The sequence below is a fragment of the Pongo pygmaeus genome, chromosome 7 (genome assembly GCF_028885625.2).
Source record: "Pongo pygmaeus isolate AG05252 chromosome 7, NHGRI_mPonPyg2-v2.0_pri, whole genome shotgun sequence".
Lineage (NCBI taxonomy): Eukaryota > Metazoa > Chordata > Mammalia > Primates > Hominidae > Pongo > Pongo pygmaeus.
Genome location: NC_072380.2, coordinates 43614951 through 43640152, shown reverse-complemented (window position 1 = coordinate 43640152; position 25202 = coordinate 43614951). Strand labels below are relative to the sequence as shown.

General features: G+C 38.7%; 2 protein-coding genes across 2 annotated transcripts; one reads left to right on the top strand and one right to left on the bottom strand.

Annotated features, from left to right (window-relative positions):
* Nucleotides 1-18485, top strand: LOC129042062 (AFG3-like protein 2). Its single transcript, XM_054497663.2, is given in 7 exon segments — nucleotides 1-78; nucleotides 80-920; nucleotides 923-1205; nucleotides 1207-1756; nucleotides 2439-2519; nucleotides 4436-4590; nucleotides 18302-18485. Coding segments are annotated over 7 exon segments (2172 nt in total).
* Nucleotides 7180-19634, bottom strand: LOC129042061 (uncharacterized). Its single transcript, XM_054497662.2, has 3 exons — nucleotides 18476-19634; nucleotides 14155-14225; nucleotides 7180-7327 (listed from the first exon to the last, which is right to left on the bottom strand). The coding sequence occupies exon 1, from the start codon at nucleotides 19632-19634 to the stop codon at nucleotides 18540-18542; it is 1095 nt and encodes a 364-aa protein (XP_054353637.2). The 3' UTR covers nucleotides 7180-7327; nucleotides 14155-14225; nucleotides 18476-18539.
* Nucleotides 19635-25202: the final 5568 nt, after the last annotated feature.

The following is a 25202-nucleotide window of genomic DNA, read 5'->3' as shown; positions in this document are numbered from 1 at the left end:
ATGGCTCACCGCTGCTTGCGGCTGTGGGGCCGGGTCGGCTGCTGGCCCCACCGCCTAAAGCAGCTCTTCGTGCATGGCAGGCGTGGGCCCTGGCGAGAAGCCCTACCTTCGGACACTTTATGGATTTATTACAACTCAAGCAAAGGCCAGCAGAAATTCTCTTTTGACAGATGTAATTGCTGCTTATCAAAGATTCTGTTCTCGACCCCCAAAAGGATTTGAAAAATACTTTCCTAATGGAAAAAATGGGGAAAAAAATGCTAATGAACCTAAAGAAGTTACGGGAGAGAAAAAGGAATCAAAGCCAGCTGCTACTACACACTCTTCTGAAGGAGGAGGTGGTGGCGGTGGAAAACGAGGTGGCAAGAAAGATTCTCACTGGTGGTCCAGGTTCCAGAAGGGTGACTTTCCATGGAACGACAAGGATTTCAGGATGTTCTTCCTCTGGACTGCTCTATTCTGGGGTAGAGTCATGTTTTACTTCCTGCTCAAGAGATCCGGGAGAGAAGTCACTTGGAAGGACCTTGTCAATTACTATGTTTCAAAAGGAGTAGTAGACAGACTGAAAGTTGTCAACGAGCGTTTTGTTCGAGTGACCTTTACACCAGGAAGAACTCCTGTTGATGGGCAACACGTTTGGTTTAATACCGGCAGTATGGATACCTTTGAATGGAATCTGGAAACTTTACAGCAGGAATTGGGCATAGAAGGAGAAAATCAGGTGCCTGTTGTCTACATTGCTGAAAGTGATGACTCTTTCCTGCTGAGCATGCTGCCCACGGTGCTCATCGTTGCCTTCTTGCTCTGCACCATCAGAAGAGGGCCTGCTGGCATTGGCCGGACAGGCCGAGGGATGGGCCAACTCTTTAGTGTCAGAGAAACCAAGGTCTTAAAGGATGAAATTGATGTGCAGTTCAAAGATGTGGCTGTGAGGAGGCCAAGCTAGAGATCATGAAATTTGTGAATTTCTTGAAAAACCCAAAGCAGTATCAAGACCTAGGAGCAAAAATCCCAAAGGGTGCCATTCTCACTGGCCCTCCAGGCACTGGGAAGACTCTGCTAGCTAAGGCCACAGCTGGAAAAGCCAATGTCCCTTTCATCACCGTTAGTGGATCCGAGTTTTTGGAGATGTTTGTTGGTGTGGGCCCAGCTAGAGTCCGAGACTTATTTGCCCTTGCTGGGAAGAATGCCCCTTGCACCCTCTTCCAATGTGGTGGGAAGGAAGACAGGAAAAGGCAACTTTGGAGGGCGGAATGAGCAGGAGAACACACTCAACCAGCTGCTGGTGGAGATGGATGGTTTTAATACAACAACAAATGTTGTCATTTTGGCCAGCACCAATCAACCAGATATCCTGGACCCTGCGCTGCTTAGGCCAGGGCGTTTCGACAGGCAGATCTTTATTGGACTACCAGACATAAAAGGAAGGGCTTCTATTTTCAAATTTCACCTCCGACCACTAAAACTGGACAGTACCCTGGAGAAGGAGAAATTGGCAAGAAAACTGGCATCTTTAACTCCAGGGTTTTCAGGTGCTGATGTTGCTAATGTCTGTAATGAAGCTGCGTTGATTGCTGCGAGACACCTGTCAGATTCCATAAATCAGAAACACTTCGAACAGGCAATTGAGCAAGTGATTGGTCGCTTAGAGAAGAAAACGCAGGTTCTGCAGCCTGAGGAGAAGACCGTGGCATACCATGAAGCAGGCCATGCGGTTGCCGGCTGGTATCTGGAGCACACAGACCCGCTTTTAAAGGTGAGGCAGGGTGGCTGCACTAGGCAGCCAGTGCACGCGAGCAGCTAGCTGCTCGCTGCAGTCACTCAAGAAGCAAGATACACTCCTGCAAAGGAGAAAGAAACAAGATATTTAGAAGGCTTTAGCCAAAACTTCTGGTAACTTCTGGTAACCATGGTTGCACAAACTGTCCCATAGATAAATATAAAATTTGGACAAAAAATCATTATTTTTTTTTTTTGACACGGAGTCTCACTCTGTTGCCCAGGCTGGAGTGCCGTGGCGCGGTCTAGGCTTGCTGCAGGCTCCGCCTCCCGGGTTCACGCCATTCTCCTGCCTCAGCCTCCCGGGTGGCTGGGGCTGCAGGTGCCCGCCAACACACCCGGCTAATTTTTTTTATTTTTAGTGGAGACAGGGTTTCACCGTGTTGGCCAGGATGGTCTTGATCTCCTGAACTCATGATCCGCCCGCCTCGGCCTCCCGAGGTGCTGGGATTGCAGGCGTGAGCCACCGCGCCCGGCCCAGAAAATTATTTAAAGGGACCGCAGAGTGTCCAAAAGCAGGCCAGAGCTGGAGGAGCGTTTGCTCCTATAAAGCAGCAGCTGCAGTGGGTTTGAACTGGGAGCCTGTGGCTCTCTTGCCTAAGGGTTTTTCATAATCTCCACACTACAGTGGTGTGAGACATAGGCTTTACTCTCCTAAGGTGGTAGAGGAGATAGTCTGGGACTTGAAGACTACTGGAAATTTAACACGAAAATCCCAGAAGCGAGAAAACTACCAAGAGGTGAGGCCCGAATCTGAGTAGGAACTGCCCAAATCCCAGGCCGACCACTAAACTACACATGCACAGTGGCGATCCCAGAAAGCCTGGCAAAAGAGTAAGCAGAGACCAAAGAGAAATCTACCCCTGAAAGACAGGGGGAACCACGTGAGATTTTTACGTTTTCTGCTTTTCAACTGAGGGCATTTCCCGAACTGCTGCAGCACAGATGACAGAAAGCAGCTCCCTCCCTGCCTTACAATGGGTATCAGGGTCACTGGGAATTGAGGTGGGCCAGGGGTGTGGGGGTCCCTTGAAGCAAGGGAACCATAGAGAAGACAACATTAGAGTGTCCATAAAACATCCTACGGAACCCACAGAGAAGCCACTAGAACTAATAAGTAAAGTTAGCAAGTTTGAAGAATTCAAGGTCAGTATACAAAGACCAATTGTATTTCTGTGCATTAGCAGTAAACAATTGGAAAATGAAATTTTAAAAATTCAATTTCATTAGGAATTTCAGTAGCATCTAAAAACTTGAAATATGGAGGAATAAATTTAAGAAAATATTTGTAGGACATGCACACTGAAATAATAAGACCTAAATAAAAATAGAGGTAGACTTTGCTCGTGGAGTGTTATGTCAGTTCTCCCCAAACTAATTGATAATTTCAGTGCAATCTATTGTAATTATAGCAGAATTTTTTTGTAGAAATTCAGAAGCCGAATCTAAAACCGATATGGAAATACAAATGAGTAAGAGTAGCCAAAACAGTGTAAGTTACTCACCCCAATATTAAGATTGTGTGCACCTACAGCGATGAGAATGTGGTGCTGGTAAGAGGACTGGCACGCAGGCCATTGGGGTGGAATGGAGCCCAGAAAGCAACCCACACACTTTTGGTTAATTGATTTTAGACATAGGTACCAGGATAATTCAAGGTGGAGAATTGTCTTATCTACAGGTGGTTCGGGCAACAGAGTAGTCACAGGAAAAACAGTGAACATTAACTCTTGCATCATATGCAAAAAATTAATTTGCAATAGAGCATGAAAACTAAAACCATAAAACTTCTAGGAGAAAATACAGGTAAAAATCTTTGTGGTCTTGAGTATGCAAAAATTTCTTGGGACACAAAAAGCACAAGCCACAAAAGAAAAAGTTGATAAATGGGATCTCATCAAAATTTAAGACTCTCTTTCTTTGAAAGACAGCTAAGAAAATAAAAAGGCAAGCCACACCCTCTGAAAATACTTACAATACATATATAGGACAAAGGACTTGTATCTAGAGCATATAAAGAACTCTTAGAACTCAATAATAAGAAAACAAGCAACCCAGTAAAACAATGGGCCAAAGATTTAAACACTCATTTCACAGAAGGTATATGGGTGGGCATTAATCACACACAGGGTATCATTATTCATCAGGAACATGCAAATTCACCTATAATGAGCTATCTGAACATACTTGCTGGAATGGTTACAATAAAAAAGAGACAGTCTTCATTGTTGATAAAGATACAGAGCAGTTGAAACGCTCACACGTTGATAGGAAAGTAAAATGGGGCAGGGTGCAGTGGCTCACACCTGTGGTCCCGGCACTTTGGGAGGTCGAGGCAGGTGGGTCACTTAAGGTTAGGAGTTTGAGGCCAGCCTTGCCAGCATGGCGAAACACATCTCTGCTACAAATGGAAAGGTCAGCCGGACATGGTGGTGAACGCCTGTGGTCCCGGCTGCTCAGGGGACTGAGGCGGGAGAATCGCTGGAACCCAGGAGGATCACTTGAACCTGGGAGGCGGAGGCTGCGGTGGGCAGGGATCGCGCGCCTGCGCTCCAGCCTGGGGGACAGAATGAGACTCTGCCAAAAAAAAAAAAAAAAAAAGGAATGTAAAATGGTACAATAGTTTTGGAAAACAGTTTGGCACTTTCTTATAAAGGTAGATGAACACTTCCATGTGACCAAACAATTCGACTCTTATTTCCCCAAGATAAGCAAAAACCTATATCCACGCAAAGACTGTTACTACTTTATTTATAATATCCATAAACTGAAAATAATTCTGATGTCCATCAAGAATGAAATGGATATTTGGTATGTTTGTAACAGTGGAATGCCACACAGCAGTAAAAATGAATGACTATTAATACACACAGCAGTATCTGTGGATCTCAAAAACAGGGAAAGAGACCAAACACAATGAAGTATGTGCCATACGATTTCATTTATTTGCAATTCTAGAAGCTAACAAATCCGTAGGGACAGAAAGCATGTCTGTGGTTGCCTGGGGTTGGGTGTGGAGGGAAAGACTCTCTACCAAGGGGTACAAGGGAACTTTCTGGGCATGATGAGAATATTCTGTATTTTCATTGTGGCTTGAGGTTATGTTTGTCGAAACTCATTGAACTCTACACTTCAAATGGGTGCATTTTACCATATATGTCATCTCTCAATAAACTGAATTTTTGAAAAATTAAAAAAAAGAGATACCTGAAAATTTGGAAGTGACTTGGAACTGGGTAATGGGAAGAATTTGAAAAAGTTTGGAGGGCTCAGAAGAAGATAGGAGGGTGAGGGAAAGTTTGGAACTTCCTTGTGACTTGCTAAATTGTTGTGACCAAAATGCTAATAGTGATATGGACAATAAAGTCCAGGCTAAGGAAGTCTCAGATGGAGATGAGAAACTCATTGCAAACTGGAGCAAAGGACACTCTGCTATGTTTGGCAAAGAGACTGGCAGCAATGTGCCCAGCTCTAGGGATCTGTGGAATTTTGAGCTTGAAAAGAATGATTTAGGGTATCTGGCAGTAGAGATTTCTAAGCAGCAAAGTGTTCAAGATATGACCTGGCTGACTCTGATAGCCTATGGTAATATGCATAAGTAAATAAATTATCTAAAATTGGAAATTATATTTAAAAGGGAAGCAGAGCATAAAAGTTTGGAAAATTTGCAGCCTGACCATGTGGTATAAGAGAAAAACATACCTTCTGATGAAGAATTCAAGCCAGCTACAGAAATTTGCATAAATAAAGGGGAACCAAATGTTAATAGCCAAGACAATAGGAAAATTGCCTTGAAGGAATTTCAGAGACCTTTGTTGCCATCCCTCCCATTACAGGCCTGGAGGCTGAGAAGAAAATAATGGTTTCATGGGCTAAGCCCAGGGCCATGCTGCCCTGTGCAACCTCAGGACACTGCTCCCTGCATCCAGCTTCAGCTAAGGCTAAAAAGGTCCCAGATATGTTTCAGGCTGCTGTGCCAGAGGGTGTAAGCTGGAAGCCACTAGGGCTTCTATGTGGTGTTAAGCCTGCAGATGCTCAGAGGCTGAGCATCTAGGAGTATCTGCCTAGATTCCAGAGGATGTATGGAAATGCCTGGATGTCCAGGCAGAATTCTGCTGCAGGGGCAGAGCCCTTATGGAGAATGTCTGCTATGGCAGTGCAGAGGGAAAACGTGGGTTGGTGCCCCCCACAGAGTTCCCACAGGGGAACTGCCTAGTGGAGCTGTGAGAAAAAGGCCACAGTCCTCCAGTCCCCAGAATAGTAGATTCACCATCAGCTTGCATCGTGTGCCTGGAAAAGCCACAGGTACTCAGTATCAGCCTGTAAAAGCAGCCATGTATCCTGCAGAGCCACAGGGGCAGAGCTGCCCAAGGACTTGGAAAACCACTTCTTGCATCAGCATGCCCTGGATGTGAAATATGGAATCAAAAGAGATTACTTTGGAGCTTTAAGATTTAATGACTGTCCTGCTGGGTTTTAGACTTGCATGGAGCCTGTAGCTTCTTTGTTTTGGCCAATTTCTCTTTTTTGAAATGGGAGCATTTACCCAATGACTGTACCCCCATTGTATGCTGGAAGTAAGTAATAAGTAACATCAATTTGATTTTACAGGCTCAGGCAAAAGGGACTAGCCTTATCTCAGATAAGATTTTGAACTTTGGACTTTTGCATTAAGGCTGAAATGAGTTAAGATTTTGGAGGACTGTTGGGAAGGCATGATTGTATTTTGAAATGTGAGAAGGACATGAGATTTGGGAGGGGCCAGGGCAGAATGGTATGGTTTGGGTCTGTGTCCCTACCCAAGTCTCATGTCAAATTGTAATCCCCAGTGTTGGAGGAGGGGCTGATGAAAGGAGATTGGATCTTGGGGGCAGATTTCTCCCTTGTTATTCTCCTGATAATGAATTCTCATGAGATCTGGCTTTTAAAATGTGTATATCATCTCCCCCTTCTCTCTCTTCCTCTTGCTCCCACCACATAAGATGTGTTTGCTTCCCCTTCACTTTCTGCCATGATTATAAGTTTCCTGAGGCCTCTCTAGCCATGCTTCCTGCATAGCCTGAGAACTGTCAGTCAACTAACCCCCACTTTTTTTAACAAATCACCAGTATCAGTTAGTCCTTTATCATAATGTGAGAATGGAGTAATATATGTGGTGAGGAAGAGGAGAAAAAATCAGATTTTAGGTTTTACATTTTACATATGTATCAAATATATTTTCTCCAGTTGATAGCTTTATAATATTACATTTTGTTTCTTGGCCAGGCATGGTGTTCACATCTGTAATACTAGTGCTTTGGGAGGCCAAGGTACGAGAATTGCTTGAGGCTAGGAGTTTATGACCAACCTAGATGACACAGCCAGATCCAATATTTACCAAAAAAAAAAAATTTTTAATGAGCCGGTTGGGGTGGCATGCACCTGTAGTCCCAGCTACTCAAGAGGCTGAGGCAAGAGGATCACTTGAGCTCCATAGTTCCAGGGTACAGTAAGCCATGATTGTCCCACTGCACTCCAACACCTGGTTGACAGAGTGAGATCACAATCTCTAAAAACAAAAAAAAAGTAAAAATTAAAAATAGGTACTATTTCTTTTGAAAGCATTACTAAACTTTAGATCCTGAATATTTGTTAGTGAATATCCAAGTACCATAGTTACTTTTATTCCTAAATACAATTTTAGAATATTTTCATATTTTGAATTTTCTTTTATAGTTGTTGATATTATTTAGAAAAAGGTTAACTTGTGTTATCATCTTCAATGCCTGCTATCACTGTGCAGGAAGATCAAACTCTATTTAACCAGTGTCTTAACTCTCACTGAAAGAGCTGGTACTGCCTTATCTCAAAGCACAGAGACGTGAAAGACTGGTACAGGTGGAAACCAACTAGATCTGAGGGATTCTTTTGCCTTTCCTGAGCTTGAGGAGGAGACTAGAAGCAAGGTAGCAGAGACTGATGTCTTCAAGAAAGGAGATGAGAGTCTCATTCCTGACAGCAGCACCCAAGGGCAGACAACTGGCCTGAGCACTCCACCACCCCATCTCCTAGGTTAGACAAAGGCCAACCCAGTGCCCACTGTGGACAAAAGCCATGGAGCACCCCCGATTTTCTTTTTCTGCTAACACTTATACCTCAAATTCCTATTCATATATGGATCATTTCTATGCAGGGTATGAGAACACAATGTAAGCAACTGAGATTGAACTTACTAACATCCAAGTAGGCTAAGTCTTAGAATTAATTAATTTATGGCTTTATAGAAATGTGACTTTTTCAATGCAAATTGTCTTCTTTAAATTTTATGCACACTACATTTCAAACAATGGATGTAGTACTACAGAGAGTTATCTAGGAATCCATTTTCCCCACATTTGAGACATGTAGTTAACACTTACATAAGTAAATATAACTTTATTCCCCCTGGGATAAATAGTTCTTAAACAGGATGTTAGAAAACAAACCTAACAGTAACAGAACAAATTTGATAAGTGGTAATACGTCAAACTGAGAAATTCTGGCCTTGCATGGTGGCTCACATCTGTAATCGCAGCAGCACTTTGGGAGGCTAAGACAGGTGGATTGCTTGAGGCAAGGAGTTCGAGACCAGCCTTGCTAATATAGCAAAAACTCGTTTCCACTAAAAATACAAAAAAATCAGCTGAGCTTAGTGGCATATGCCTGTAATCCCAACTACTAGGGAGGCTGAGGTACAAGAACTGCTTGAACCCGGGAGGCAGAGGTTGCAGTAAGCCTATATCGTGCCACTGTACTCCAGCCTCAGTGACAAAGTAAGACCCTGTCTCAAAAGCAAACAAATAAAGGGAATTCTGTGAATCCACAGGCACTGTTAGCATAATAAAAATGAAAGCCAAATATATAAGGAAATATTTTATGTGTATATTCTGCAAATTTATAGTATTCGATAAATGATAGGCAATCAAGTAGAAATATAGAAAAAAAATTTTAAAAGGCACTTTATAAGATGGGATATTCAAACAGCCAGCATAAACACAAAAAGAAGCTCAACTTCATTGCACACGAAAAATGCAAAATTAAATATAATATTTCTACACACTCATCCAAATGTAAATATTTTTTAAAAACATACAGTGTGTTGGTTTGGAAGTGGACTGACTGGAACTGACATATACTAGAAGTGCTTGTATAAATTTGAAAAGTATAAATTTGAAAAACTGCTGGCAATATCTACTTTACATGTTCTATGACCCAGCAATTCCATTCTGAGAAATATGCCCTAAAAATGTGTACATGTTTCCAAAAAATGTTAAATATTATTATTGCAGCACAATTAGCATCAACCCTACTCCAGAAACTCCTCAAAGGTCTGTAAATAGGAAAATGGATAAACAAAGTATCTATATTCACATGGACTGCAATAAAGCTATGAAAATGAATGACCTGTAACTATTCATAACAACATGAATGAATTTCACAAAAAATCAGTTGTAAAAAGAAGGCACAAAAGAAAACTTACTGTATCACCCCACTTGTGAGAAACTCAAAGCCTGAGAAATCCAATCTAGAAATCTAATTAGAAGTTAGGATGTAGCTATGGAGAGACGCGGCGATAAGTTTGGGGAGGGAGGCTCAGTGCTGTTTCTTGGTCTGTGCTGCTTTCACAGGTGCTTAACTCTGTAAAAGCTCTTTGAGCTGCACCCCTGTAATTAGGCATTTTTCTGTATTTAGATTTTGCTGTAAGTTCACTTTAGAAAAGAATTATATTTTTAAAAGTAAGATAATTTAATATTATCTTGGCTTCTGCTTTCTGCTATGAGCAGAAATCTACAATCTACAAATCTACAAGAGAAGATTCGTTTTATCAACTTGGTATTTACAAATTATAAAAAGATTTACATTTACTTCCATTTTGGACACTCTGAAGTGCTCTTTTCCATCAGTATATTTTAATCAAATATAATTCAATAATACACTGTTCAGTATTCCTGGAGAATGAACACAGGGAGATACTACCTTCTCATAAACTGTCTAGCTGGTCAACCCGAAGGTATTCTCTCTCAGACATGAGAGAGAGTAAGAGAGACAGAGAATATACAAGCTCCTTCCATGTATTCTGTTCTGTAATATTCAAATCAAAGTTTGATTTGATTTGATCTAAGCCTTATTAAGTGGAATGGTGCTGACTGAGCAAATTCAGAGCAGAATGTGAAGGAAAAGTATTATAATGATATACATCCCGTTTTAGCCTTGATAAAACATTTCAAATCTGCCACCTGTACAAAATATATTTCTATATTTTAGTTTTTCAATTTGTGGAAGATCTGTATATTCTAGATAGGAAAGCCATCAGCAGGACCAGAGACTTTGAGCTTTGGAGGACAAGACAAAACATTTTATACAAACGGTTTTCTTAAGCAGATTTTGACAGCTTTCTACTACTCTAAAAGAAATTCTTCCTTTCTTCCATATTTTTTCTTCCTTCCTTCCCTTCTTCCTTCCTTACTTTCTTGTTTTCTTCCTTCTTTCCTTTTTTTTCTTATTTTGTTTCTTTCCTGCTTTCTTTATACAAACCATACAAACCACAGGAACTATTTCGAAATCAGGATGCTACTTTAGTCTAAAAAAAATACAAATCCATACTATTAAGTAAGCAGCCTGTAAGTCCTCTCAGTATGTGACCAGAGCAGGGAAAAAAATAGATGAATTTTTCTTAAAAGCTCCATCAAAGTATAAAAACTTCATAAATCTTCCTGAGGCATCTGAGTCCTCAAGGACTGTTTTTATCCTTTTCTCTCAAATTGTGGACATCAACTTAGGTAGTCTTTGTCACATTTATTCAAAAGGTTTTTAGAGAATTTTGTCAATAGCACAGGGACATCTAACTTATACATTACAATTACTTTCATAATAATAAACTACCGTGCTCACTTTATTTTGTTTGTAATTTCATGTTTTCAAATTTGATATGCAAAAAGCCCAATAGAAAGTGGAGTAAGCAGGGAAAGACTGGGGAGAATAAATACTTCTCTATAAAAAATGCCTTATGCAACAATTTCTTTAGTAAGCTTCACACATGTAGTTGCCATGTGATTTAGTTAAGTTGTTTTCATTTACCAGTGACTAGAAGAATGCTTCAGTTGTAAAATGTTAGCTACATCTGTATTTCACATTTTTATTTTATAATATACACGTATCAGTATCCTCATTGTGTATGGGCCCATGAAAAAACTTCTCAGAGGTACTTGCATGTAGAGCTAGAGCTAGAAATATGACTAGAATTGAAACTGCTTTCTGCTGTCTCCTAGATCATGCCTCCGAGGGTAGTGGGAGGCCTCATCTGCTTTTACTTTGAAAAAAGAAAATCTCTAGATTTTTGTCTATCTTTAGAACACAACGTACAGAACTCAGCTTTCAACTAAAGAATCAAATGCTGAATTTTTGGCTGACGGGTTATGCTACTTATATGACAAAATCATACCTGTCAAAACTTAACATATTTTATTAAACAACATAATGTAAATTCTGATTCAACAGAAACATTGGAGAGTGGTGATTTTTTTTAATAAGTGAAAGTATATGTATTTGTTTCCAAAAATATTTAAAATGGCCATGATAGAATAATAAGTTTAAACAGTTTGAGTCAAACAGATAAACTTTCATGCATGAAAGCACATTAAACAGACTTCTTTGGATGGGAATATTTGTTGCAACTCTCAAGGCAAGATACATTTTTATGTCTCTTCTCAGTCATTGCTTCCCTCCCACTGTATTACCATTTTATCATTTAAATAAATGTAATTCATCTTTAAATGAATACAGAAAAAATAATCTAGAGCTTATTTCTTTAGCAATTTTCTTTATGCTTATCTGGTTCAGAAGATCACATGGTATATGGCTAAATTAGTTTCCCAGCCCATATGCCACTTGAAAGACTAATAGTGAGACTTGGGTTGAGTAATGAACAAAGATTACGAGAATATTTCCAGAAGTGTCATTTAGATAGCAGAACTAATTTACTTTGACACATAATTACACATTTAGATAACCACACTATAACCATACACATGAGATTTTCTTGAGTAGAAAATCAGAATGAATCAGTTAACTTATAAAAAGAGAAGCAGCAAGTGAACCTCTGTCATTTTGTAGTTAAACTTTCTCTTTCTTCAAGGCCAGGGACTCTACTTGTAACATGCCCACCTCATTCTTAAACCTTTGGATACATTGCTGTAAGTCTTCTTCTAGATATGCTTTTGATGTTCTGTCACTACAGGGTGGAGAATAACTTCTAATTCATGTTTTATGCTTTTATAGTTATTAACAGTGGGACTGTCATATGTGGGTCCCTGAAACACACTTGCCAGTCATCTTTAAGCTTTAGAAGAGCCTCTAAGATCCATATGAATTGTGGAACAAGCGCTGTATTGGTTTTCTATTTTTATAAGTGTCTGCAACAGCAGAAATACTGTGGTTTTCTATCTGTATCACATGATTAATTTCTTTGGAGTGGGCAAACCACAAATCAAAAAGACTTTTTGGATCTCTAGACTGAGGCCAATGTCTAATGTCTAATTTCCAATCAGTGGTATTTTTTTTTTATCACTTGCATTATCAAACTCTTGGTTTTCTTTTATTTCAACCATAACTACTTGGGCTCCTTAATTTTTCATTTCTGTATCATTTCAACCATTCTCTTCATCGCTGTTAGAAACAGGCTATGGTCTGTTTATAATGGTTTGTTTGTTATAATTTTTATAGTCTGATTTGTTTTCATTTGAATAAAGCTTAGAAGATGACTGGCAAGTTTGTTTGAGGAACCCAGCATATAAATGCAATGACAAGACATGTTTGAAGAATGAACAGACATTCCTTCTGTTCAGGCAACGCCTGGAATACTACAGTTAGACACTCCAGATGCATCTGCTTCCTCATGATCAGGGATATGATTCATCAGATTAGAGGGCACTCCCTTTACGTTTGTCCCTCTTTAGAGTTACTATGTAAGCACGCTTCCTCAGGACAAACAGTAATTTTGGATATTTCAAAACTTTCACCAATCTTCAGTTGAACATTTTTAAAATGAATTTTAAAGGAAGCCCTGAATAGACAAATATATCCTCTTTATCACAATTCTTACTCAGTTCTTGTTCTCAAGACATTTTTTTGCAGGTGGAAAATTCATTTGCTTGTTTTGTTTCTCAGATGTCTTTTCTGTCAGGGTGCATGTTTTAAAATTAACTTTATTCTGAAGTAATCAAGTATGAGCAAAGAAAAATTATAAAATAATTAAAATTTAACTGTGAACTTTATTCTATGTTTTGCCACACCTAAGTTACTGGATTATAACTAAGAAGTAAAAACTAATTTGCCTTGGTCTAACACAGGAGAAAAACATGAACCATCAAGCTTAACTCTCATTGTTTCTTGGGACTAAATTTAATTCATTATGAGTCAAATCTACCAGAAATAAGTTCACAGAAGATATGCAGTATTATAAAAGCTTTCTCTCTTTAAAAGACTTTTACCTCAGCATACCATAAATAGTGAACCCCTACAGTGAATTTATATTTCTAAAGATTAACTGTAGGGTAGGCAAATGCTAAATTATTAGAAGCAAAATGAACACCAATTAGAAAGAGAAGAAAATTTTTAGATTCTACTTCAAATGCTATACTGTAATATGATAGTGTTATGTATCTAGATAGATTATCTGCTTATATCCAGTTCTAATATATTCTAAGTTCCACTAGTGACAGTGGACTTAAAATTTTTAATGACATTTACCATTTATGTTAAAATAAGAAAGTTTTTGTTTGTATCCTAATACCAAAGGTCCCATTCTGGAAGGCATGATTCTCTTAGTAGGCAGTTGGGTTGATTTTATGACCCAATTCTCTCCCTGAACATAGACACTGAAGGCAACCAGAGACCAAAAAACAGAAGTCTTTAACCTCAGCCACTAGTGACTGGCAACATAAAACTGCAAAGTTTGGGCCACTGGCAATGATGAGTCCTTTAACGTGAGTTGAACTCAGTGGCCATCACTGTTAAATTGTTCGTAATTTCTCTTGCTTAGTAGCACAACTCAATTTTTGATGTTACCTTCTTTATCATGAAGAAGGTTATAAAAATAAAAGAGCAAAGAGACTTCTGGAAATTTCTGACCTCAATTCCAAGGGTAAAGATAGCTATGAGTTACTACAGACTGTAAGAATATTTTAAATTTTATAACTGGTTAAAATGCTTTAAAATTAAGTATGAAATGATTGTCTGTTGGATTCTAAAAGGGATAGTCCAGAAGGTCACTTCATTTGGACTATACCATGTTATTAAAGAAAAACAAACAAACAAACCAATAGTAAGCCAGAAATTAAAATTTAAATTGTTATATACCTGTGGCTGTTTATTTTCACTTCTTTCAAGCCTTTCTTGCTTTTCCTCTGAAGCCACTTTTAAGTCGTGTTCTGCTGACAAATCCACATGTTTTATTAAAAATGAGTGACTTAGAACAGTTAGATAAAGACTATAATCTTTATAAAAATTCATACAAAATAATATATACTCTTATTTTATAAATTGAGAGTTTAAATGAAGCTTAATGTTTACTGGAATATTTACATCTTTAAGAAATACTTCTAATTATCTGAAACTTCAACGCACCACTTGGGGAGACACTAGGTATCAGCAGGTTCAAGCCATGCAAAAATCTAAGGTTTGCTCACAAGTTGTTCCACCCAACATAAATAAACAAAACTTCTGGAAACAAAACAAAATTTAAAAATACAGTAAAAACATATAAAGTAACACTTTACTATTCTCTACTTCATAATAGTATCTTTTTAATAACATGCTATGCAAGTTGGTATTTACTAATAATTTGCAAAATTATTACCATTTGTACCTTTATTAGTGTACACCCTGTTTTTTACATCAGAAGTGTTTTCCTCTACTATTCTGACAAATTTATTTTCATTTTTTAAGACTCTGAATGTAGGCTGGGCACAGTAGCTCACACCTGTAATCCCAGCACTTTGGAAGGCCCGGGAAGGAGAATTGCTTGAGGCCAAGAGTTTAAGACCAGCCTGGAGACCATAGAGAAACCCTGACTCTACAGAAAATTTGCCAGGCATGGTGGTGAGCACCTGTAGTCCCAGCTACTCAAGAGGTTGAGACAAGAGGCTCCCTTAAGCCCAGGAGTTTGAGTTTGCTATGAGTCTTAATCATGCCATTGCACTCCACCCTGGGTGACAGAGTACGAATTTGTCTCCAAAAACAGAAAAAGAAAAAAGAAGGCTCAGAATGCTATGTGAAGTCCTCCTTGAATCTGACTATCTTTCTCCACATACACAGGCATCTCCTTCCTTGGGGCTCCCTTAGTACTTTGTCAATTTTTCTAGTGTCACTTCACCACCTGAACTGTACATCATGTCTTTGCATGTCTATCCCCTTTGCAGCTAGACTGTAGCAATCATCTTTGTTAAAAGTCTTTATTTTACCAAATATTTATTATTGAGTTCCTACTAAGTGGTAGGCACTGGGGTGTAAAGAATAGGAATAAAACCTTCGGGGATGGCTTTTCTAGAGATCATGCCTGAGCTGAGACTTAAAGAATGAGATTCACCAGATTAAAAGAGGCAGAGAGCAGGAAACCTGAAGATGATGAAGATGAAGACCTTTGGGAGGATTCATTTATGCTTTATGAATAGTAAGTATATTTTTTCTTTTCTATAATTTTCTTTATATCAGCTTCATTTATCTAGCTTACTTTAAGAACATAGTAAATAATAATGCAGCAGCACATACCAAATATGTGTACCTCGACTGTTTATGTTATCAGTAAAGCTTCCAGTCAATGGTAGGCTAGTTTGTAAGAAGTCAAAAGTTATACTCAGATTTTCAATTCCACAGAAATCAGAGTCCCTAACCCCCACATTATTCAAGAATCAAGTGTAATTAATATTTATCTACTAAATACAAACCATTTATTATAAAAATTAAATAGAAGATCCATTTGCATAGCAAGTCCAATTTGTTATAATGTGACTATAGAGAAAAATACAACATACTAATTTAAAAATCTTAAAAATATAATTTCTTATTTATATTAATACAAAAATATATAGAATTTTGGGGATCATAATTAGGTAAATGAATTTGTTTCAGACAATACTGTTTGAGATTATGAATTAGCTACAACTAACTTCTGAAATAACTCTGAATTCTAAACTAAACAAATTAAATTAAAAGAATTAATTTATATATATATATATATACATGTAATTTATATATACATTCTTTAAACTGCTCAGTCAGGGCAGGTAAACACGAAGTTTTTAAGGACGGAAGGGTCCTGAGAGATAGTAGAATATGTCTGTTACATAACAAGCATTCGTGTTATGTTTGATGAATAAATGGATTGAAAGAATGGATAAATACAGTTGGGGAGTTCAACATTTTTTAATAAAACTTTTATAAAACAATATTTTTGTGATAGTAATTATATTTGCTATTTATTATTTTTATAAGAATACATAATGAAATGTTTAATCTGTCATTGTTTGCATATACTCAATGAATCTATACATAAGAAAAGCATATATACCTAATAAAATATATACATAATAAAATCTGCAAGCATAGATAAAAAGATTCCCTTTTTACTTCTGAAGAGGCTAAAAGTTCAAAGAAGATAACAACCCATGCAATAATAATGATAAAATAGACAGCGAGAAATTATTTTTACCTGTGCAAGATTCATATTCTCTCTTCCCAAGGATTATTCCATTAATAATAAACTTTTACTAGAAGTTTTATACATGATCATTGCATAAATCACAGATAAGAAAAAGGAGCAAGAAACTTTACTTAAAATACAAATGCTCAGAAGTTACAATTTTTATCATATTTTGTACATAGTTTTGGCTAACACAAGGCCATAGTATGTTTGTGTGTATGTGCAAGCAAACTGATTTTTTTTTTCTCACTGGCTGTAACAAAATGTTCACATATTATTCTGTCCTATGGATGCAACTGAAATTTATTTATAGGGTCTATTCTATCATTTCTTGTTAAAATAAGTGCTGAGAAAAAACAAAGTGCATGTATCTCTATTTTCTAAAGGTATTTTAATATAATGAAATTTATAGGTAAAGGGCATATACATTCTTTAAATGTGGTAATTACCACCAAATTATCTACTTGAAAAGTCATCAGCAACTAAAACTTTAAGCAGCAGTATAACTACCACTGCTCTTTATTCTCACAAACATTGTGGATAAAAAACAGTCTCATTTCTCTTTTAACTTAAATTCTCTTATGAGAAACACTAAGGATTCTTTCCTATGTACGTAAGTAAGGTGTGGATCTGCAAAAAAGTACTTTGCTCACTTTCAGAGTTCTTTTCTTCTGGATTTTATTTGAAAGAATTCCCTGTAAAATAAAGATGTGCTTTTTATCTGTGTGTGTGTGTGTGTATGTGTGTGTGTGTGTGTGTATAAAACTGATATATATAACATATTGTATCAGTAATATATACAATTTGTTATATTTAATCAGTAATATATATTATATATAATAAAAATGTAATAAATTCCCCGTAGAATAAATATACACTTTTCATTTGAATATGTATTAATATATATTTATATATAAGTAAAAAATATAGTATTTTTCAAGTATGTCATCTTCTGTTAATTTTTTCTGATACACAAGGGGTTTTAATTTTTAGTTGCTAAATCAACCTTCAGAATGCCTACTTGTGAGGTCATTCTTAGGAAGGCCTTTGTCAATATAAAATGTACCGGTATAAATAAGCATTTGTGTTTTCTTCTGGTACTTTCCTCGTTTTGCATATGTAATAATTTCAATCTGTATTCTGTCAGGAACTCATTTTTGTGGCACAAAATTTCATTAGTTTTCTTCAAATAGGATACATGTTATTAATAACTCATCCTTTCCTACTCATCTGAAATGTTACCACAATCCCTACGTATATATCTTAATTTATCTCAGTGTTTCGGGATTTCCTATCCTGTTCCATGTATTTATGTCTTTTCAGCTGTTAGTCAACAGATAATTGTGGGAATTAATAGCACGTTTTGATATCTAGAGGAGCAAGCCTTTTTTCACTCCATTATAAAAATGTTTAAATGTCATCGCAATAGAAAAAGACAGACAGCAGGTGTCATGCAAAAATGTTAAAACGTTGATATTTTCACTTGGTTTACGTAAAACTGATAAATATAGAAAGAGCTCACATTTTGAGAAAACTGCGTCTTCCCATTCAAGAACACGGAACCCACCTCCCACTTCCAAGTTTCCCTCTAAGGAGCCCCAGTAAAGAATTTATCTACATAGGTGGATTCGGATGTAAAAACAGACACAGGGTTTTATCCGAGAACTTCGCCTACCAAAAAAGACTCATGGCATTTTTGATATGGGAATGAGTTCTCATTAGGCACCTCCCTATCATGTATATGAGACATATCTTTTAAACGTGTATATGCCTAGCTTTGTGAGTTAAATCAAATTCTCCACCAAGTGCTCCAGACGGGGAATTGCCAGCGATAGAAAGCAACTGGCTCCGTTTGGCTTCGCTGTTCCGAGGGTGCCCGGCGCCCTCCAAGGCCCCCGCCCCAGGTGCTGCGGGGCTTCGGGGCTACGGGGCTGCGGGGCTGCGAGGCTGCGGGAAGCCGGGCCTAGGACGCCCTCTCACCTGGAGCTGAGGCCCCGCTGCCTGTCCTTCCTGTCGCGGGCGTCCACGTCCCGGCTTCTGCGCGTCAGGCGGCGATCCACCTCTGCGGTGTCGCCCCTGACTGCCGCCCTGTGGATCTTCCGCAGTTCCGCGTCCCAGATGTGGTACCCGGGACCCGGGTACTCGTGGTCGATGGAGCAGGACCGCCTGGCCCAGGCGTCTCCAGAAGCTGAAGAGCTTCCTCATGGTGGCGACTTCTCAGACGCCCAACAACCCGCTCCTGAGCCGCCGCGGCTCCAGGTAGCCTTTCCATCCCGCCTCCCAGCCCTAAATCTGTGATCCACCACCAAATCCGCGATCCACCCAAAAACCGCAATCTACCCTCAAATCCCGGGTCGTGCCACCCGCCCTCCTCCTCTGCCGGAGCTCGGGACCGCTGGCCAGAGGCAGTCCGCAGCCACCGGGGATGGGATTGAGCGGCAGGTTCTCGCCCCTGTGCAGCCGCCATCGGGCGGACCGCCTGGCTTGGCAGCAGCCACGGGGACATCTGGTCCTGGTTCTTAGATGTTCGGAGAGCAGGCGGGCTTAGAGGTTTCCCGGAGGCTGCTGCCTGCACACAGAGGGCGACTGCAGCTTGGGTGCCTAGGCGGGCTGGAGGGGCATAGCCTGGGCGGCCTCGGGATCGCCAGCGCGCAGCCTGAGGGCCCCTAGGCCGTGCCTCCCGCCCCGCTCCTCCGCTGCAGGGAGACAGGAGCCGCTGGCATGGGCACTCCGCAGTCACCCTGGATGGGGTTGAGCGGCAGGTTCTCAGTTCTTGCCCCTGTGCAGCCGCCGCCCGGCAGAACGCCTGGCTTGGCCGTAGCCACCGGGACTTCTGGCCCCGGTTCTGCGATGCTGGCAGTGTGAGCGGGCTGGGGAGTTGCCGGGCAGCGCCCAAGCTGCAGCCGCAAATCCGCGATCCACCCCAAAACCACAATCCACCCAAAAATTTGGGTCTGCAGCTTGGGCGCCCAGGCGACGGAGCATGGCCCTGGCGACCTCCGGAATGCGTGCGCGCCAGGCCTGAGGGCCCCCCTGGCGGTGCCACCCGCTCTGCTCCTCCTCTGCCAGAGCCTGGAACAGCTGGAACGGCCACTCTACAGTCACTGGGGATGGGGTTAAGTATTCTTATCCCACGCATGCGCACAAAAAGTTAACTATTAGGTACTTAATGTGTTGATTGACTTCGTTTTGGTAATCATTTCAGAATGTGCATATAGATAGAAACACATCACATTGCAAACCTTGAATATGTTCAATTTTATTTCTCAATTATACCTCAGTAAAGCTGAAAAAATTTAACAGGATTGAAAGGTTAAACCCACAGTTCTATAATAACAGTTGGACACTTCAATACCTCATTTTAATTAATGGGTAGAAAAACCAGACAGAAGCTTCATGAGAAATAGTAGACTTGAACAATAGTATAAGCCGCTTAGATTTAATATACAGATACAGAACAGCCCACCCAACAACAGCAGAATACACATTATTTTCAAGTGGATATGGAACTTTCTCTAGGATAGGCCATATCTTCCTCCACAAAAATATGTCCTAATCATTTTTAAAAGTTTGAAATCATACAAAATATAATTTACAACCACAATGGAAGAAACAACAGATAAATAAAAAATGAAAATGGGAAAATTCACAAATATGTGGAAATTAAACAATGCACTCTTAAACTACCAGTGAGTGAAAGGATAAATCACAAGTGAAATTATAAAGTATTTTGAGACAAATTAAAATAAAAATAAAACATACCAAAACTTATTGAATGCAGTGAAAGTAGAGTTCAAAGGAAAATGTATGGATATGAACAATCACATTTTTAAAAAATCTCAAATCAGTAACCTCACTGTGTACCTAAAGGCAGTAGAAAAAACAGAGAAAACTAAATCCAAAGCTAGCAGAAGGAAAGAAATAATAAAGATTAGAGTATAAATCAATAAAATAGAAGGTTGAAAAGCAGTAGAAGAAATAAACACAGCTAAAAGTTGATATTCTTTGAAAAGATCAAACCTTTCACTATATTGACTGAGCAAAAGATGGAAGACTCTCATCACTAAAATCATAAATGAAAGTGGAGCCATTACTACCAACTTTACAAAAATAAAAAAGGATTATAGGAGAATACTGTGAACAGCTGCATATTAACAAATTAGGTGCCCTGGTTGAAATGGACAAATTGCTAGAAAAACACAAACTACCAAAATAGCTCAAGAAGAAAGAGAATATCTGAATAGACCTATATTCAGATAACAAGCAAGAAGATTGAACTAGTACTCAAAAACCATTTAACAAAGAAAGATTTATGACCAAATAGCCATATTTGGTCATAAATCTACCTAACATTTAAATGTGAATCTATCTAACATTCAAAGAAAAATTAATACCATTTCTTCTCAAACTCTTCCAACAAAATGTATGAAGAAAGAATACTTGCCAATTCAGTTGTTTTGTGGGGTGGGGGCGGGGGGTTGTTTGTTTGTTTGTTTGGAGACAGAGTCTTATCCCCCAGGCTGGAGTGCAGTGGCATGACCTTGGCTAAGTGCGACCTCCGCCTCCTGGGTTCAAGCGATTCTCATGTCTCAGCCTCCTGAGTAGCTTGGATTACAGGTCCCTGCCACCACACCCAGCTAATTTTTGTATTTTTAGTAGAGACAGGGGTTTCTCCATTTTGGTCAGGCTGGTCTCAAACTGACCTCATGATCCAACTGCCTCAGCCTCCCAAAGTGCTGGGATTACAGGCATGAGCCACTGTGCCCAGCCCTCACTTTTTGATAACAGCATTATCCTGATACCAAAGCCAGACAAAGCACAAAAAAAGAGAACTAAAGCACGATATCCCTTATGAAAATATAGGCAAAAATCTCAGCAAAATGCTAGCAATACTAACAAAATACTAGCAGCACTACTGTATAATCAAAGGATTGTAAACTATCACCAAGTGAGATTTATCCCAAAAATGCAAGTGTGGCTCAACATATTAAAAATCGATCAGTGTAATATACTATAACAGTAAAATGAATAAGCACATGATTATTTCAATTGATGCAGAAAAAGCATTGATAATATACAACTCTCTTTTATGATAAAAATGTCCAATAAACTAGGCATAGAAGGGAACTTCTGCAACATGACAATGGGATATAAAAAACCGACAGTTAATATCGTGCTCAATGATGAAACACTGAAAGCTGTTTTCCTAATATCTAGAACAGGACAAGGATGGTGCATTTGCCAGTTCTATTCAGCACTGGAAATTCTAGCTGGAGCAATTAGTCAAGACAGAAATAAAAGGCATCTAAATTAGAAATGAAAAATAGAAGCAAAATTATATCTACACATGATCTCATAGGTATAAAGCTCTAAAGAATACCCAAAACCCATCAGAACTAATAAAAGAGGCAGGAAGCAAGACAAACACATGCTAATTAGTTGTATTTCTATATAGTTGTAATGAACTATGAAAACATTTTTTAAATTCCATTTATAATAGCATCAAAGAATAAGATATTCAGGCATAAATCTAAACATGGTGGTATGCACAAAACTTCGCTGAAAGAAACTGAAGAGTTTAAATAACTGGAAAGACATTCTGTGTTCATGGGTTGTAAGACAATATTTGATGACCATACCATCTAAAGTAATCTAGAGATTCAATACAATACCATCAAAATCTCAAAGGCATTTTTTGCAGACACAGAGAAACCCATTATAAAACTCATACAGAAATTCAAAGAATTTGACATAGACAAAACAATCTTGAAAAAGAACATTGGAAAACTCGCATTTTCCAGTTTCACAACCTACTACAAATCTACAATAATCAAGAGGGTGTGGTACTGGCATAAAACCAATAGACATTTAAACCAATAGAATAGAATTGAGATCCTAGAAATTAGTCCTCATATATATGGTCAATGACTGCTCAGCAAGGAGGCCAAGACCAGTAAATGGAGGAAAGAACACTCTCTTCAACAGCTGGGTATCCATGCACAAGAGTGAATGTATATACCTTGCACTATATACAAAAATTAACTCTAAATTAACAAAAGACTTAAATGTAAGGACTAAAAATATATAACTCTTAGAAGAAAACACACAGGTAAATCTTTATGACCTTTGAGTTTTAAATGCTTTTTGAAATACAACACAAAAGCACAGATAACGAAAGAAAAAATACATAAATTAGATTTATGTATCATAAAATCGAAAACTTTTATGCATCAAAGGACGCTATCAAGGGAGTGAAAAGACAACCCACAGTATGTGAGAAAATATCTGATAAAAGCAAAACATATATCCGATAAAAGCTTAATATCTCACAACTTAACAACAAAACTTCTAACATTCCAATTAAAAAATAGGCAAAGGACTTGAATAGACGTTTCTCCAAAGAAGATATACAAATGTCTAATAAGGACAAAAAAAGACACTAAACACCATTATTCATTAACAAAATGCAAATCAAAACCAAGATGAAATACCACTTTCCATCCTCCAGTATGGCTTTCATAACAACAGTGAAACAGAAAATAAATGTTGCTGAGGATGTGGAGAAAATGGAGCCCTCATGAATTGGCTGCTAAGAACAGAAAATTATGCAGTTGCTCTGGAGAGCAGTTCGGTGGTTCCTCACAGAATCACACATAGACCCAGAAATGCCACTCCTAGGTATTATACACAAAAAAGTAGACAGCAGGATCTGGAACGATATTTTTACACCAAAGTTTATTGTAGCATTGATTCGCCATAGCCAAAAGGCAAGGACAGCCCATGTCCATCAACAAATGAATGGATAAACAAAATATGATATGTATATTAGAATATTATTCATCCATTAAAGGGAATGAGGTTCTGATACATGCAACATGGGTGAAACTTGGAAACGTGATGCTAAGTGAAGTAAGCCAGACATAAAAAGACAAATGTTGTGTGATTCCACTGATATGAAATATCTAGAATAGGCAAATTTGTGAAGACAGAACAAAGATAAGTGTTTACCAGAGACTGGGGAAAGGAAGTAATGGTGAGTAACTGTTTAATGGGTACTTTATTTTGGCTTGTGATAAATAGGATGGTTGTACAACACTGTGAATGTACTTAATGCTACTGAATTATATACTTAAAATTGTTAAAATTTTAACACAATAAAAAAATTAAAATATATATCTGAGAATTATTCATTGTTATTTAAAAGTTCTTTGCTCAATTGCCAAATATTAAGGTTTTCTGAATATATTTTTGTTGTTGATGTTTAATTTAGTCCTATTTTGCTCAGTATACAAACCCTCTATGATTTAAATCATTTTATATTTATTGAGAATTATTTTATGGTCCAGTATTTGATCTATCTTGATTAATGTTCCCCAGACACTTAAAAAAGTAGATCTGATTATTGTCACCTTTACTGTTGATGTCTGTTTCACACATTTTGAAGTTTCATTAGGCTCACCCATTTAAGATTGTTAATTTTATGAACTGGCCTATTTTGATTATGACTTGACCCGTTTATCTTTGGCAGTACTCCTGTTTGGAAGACCACTTTATCTAATATTAATATGGGCACACCAATTCTTTTAGGATTAGCATTTGTATGACACATTTATAATCCATACTTTTGCCTACGTGTTGTTTCTATATCTAAAATATGCTTCTTGTGAACAGCATAGGGTTGGATCTTGTTTATTTATTTTTTTAATCTCATAAGGACTCTGAACTTTGAAATTGAGATATCCAGTCCTTCTATATTTATTTATGTATTAGAAACAGGGTCTGGCTCTGTCACACAGGCTGGGCTGCAGTAACATGATCATAGCTCATTGTAACCTCAAACTCCTGGGCCCAAAGGATCCTCTTGCGTCACCCTTTTGAGTAGCTAGGACTGCAGGGACATGGCACCATGCCCAGCTAATTTTTTATTTTTTTAAAAAATTTTTCTTTGGGAGGCCTAGGTGGGCAGATCACGAGATCAGGAGATCAAGACCATCCTGGCTAACACAGTGAAACCCCGTCTCTACTAAAAAAAATACAAAAAATTAGCCGGTCATGGTGGCGGGTGCCTGTAGTCCCAGTTACCCAGGAGGCTGAGGCAGGAGAATGGCGTGAACCCGGGAGGCGGAGCTTGCAGTGAGCCGGAGATTGCGCCACTGCACTCCAGCCTGGGCGACAGAGTGAGACTCCGTCTCAAAAAAAAAAAAAAAAAAAAAATTTGACTGGGCACGCGGTGGCTCACGCCTGTAATCACAGCACTTTGGAAGGCCAAGGCGGGTGGATCACCTGAAGTCAGGAGTTCGAGACCAGCCTGACCAACATGGAGAAACCCCATTTCTACTAAAAATACAAAATTAGCCGGGCGTGGTGGCACATGCCTGTAATCCCAGCTACTTGGGAGGCTGAGGCAGGAGAATCGCTTGAACGTTGGAGGCGGAGGTTGCAGTGAGCTGAGATCATGCCATTGCACTCCAGCCTGGGCAACGAGAATGAAACTCCCTCAAAAAAAAAAAAAAAAAATCACAGTGCAGAGACAGAGACAGGATCTCACTACATTGCCATGGTTGGTCTCAAACTCCTGGTCTCAAGTCATCCTCCCACCTCAGCTCCCAGAGTGCTGGGATTACAGGCATAAGCCATGAAGCCTGGGCCCTTTTATATTTAATGTAATTATTGAAATGACTAGGTTTAAGTGTACCTCGTTGTTATT

Bases quoted from the DNA above. Each gene is read 5' to 3' on its own strand.
- LOC129042061 (XM_054497662.2), bottom strand. From the start codon at position 19,634: ATGCGTGGGATAAGAATACTTAACCCCATCCCCAGTGACTGTAGAGTG.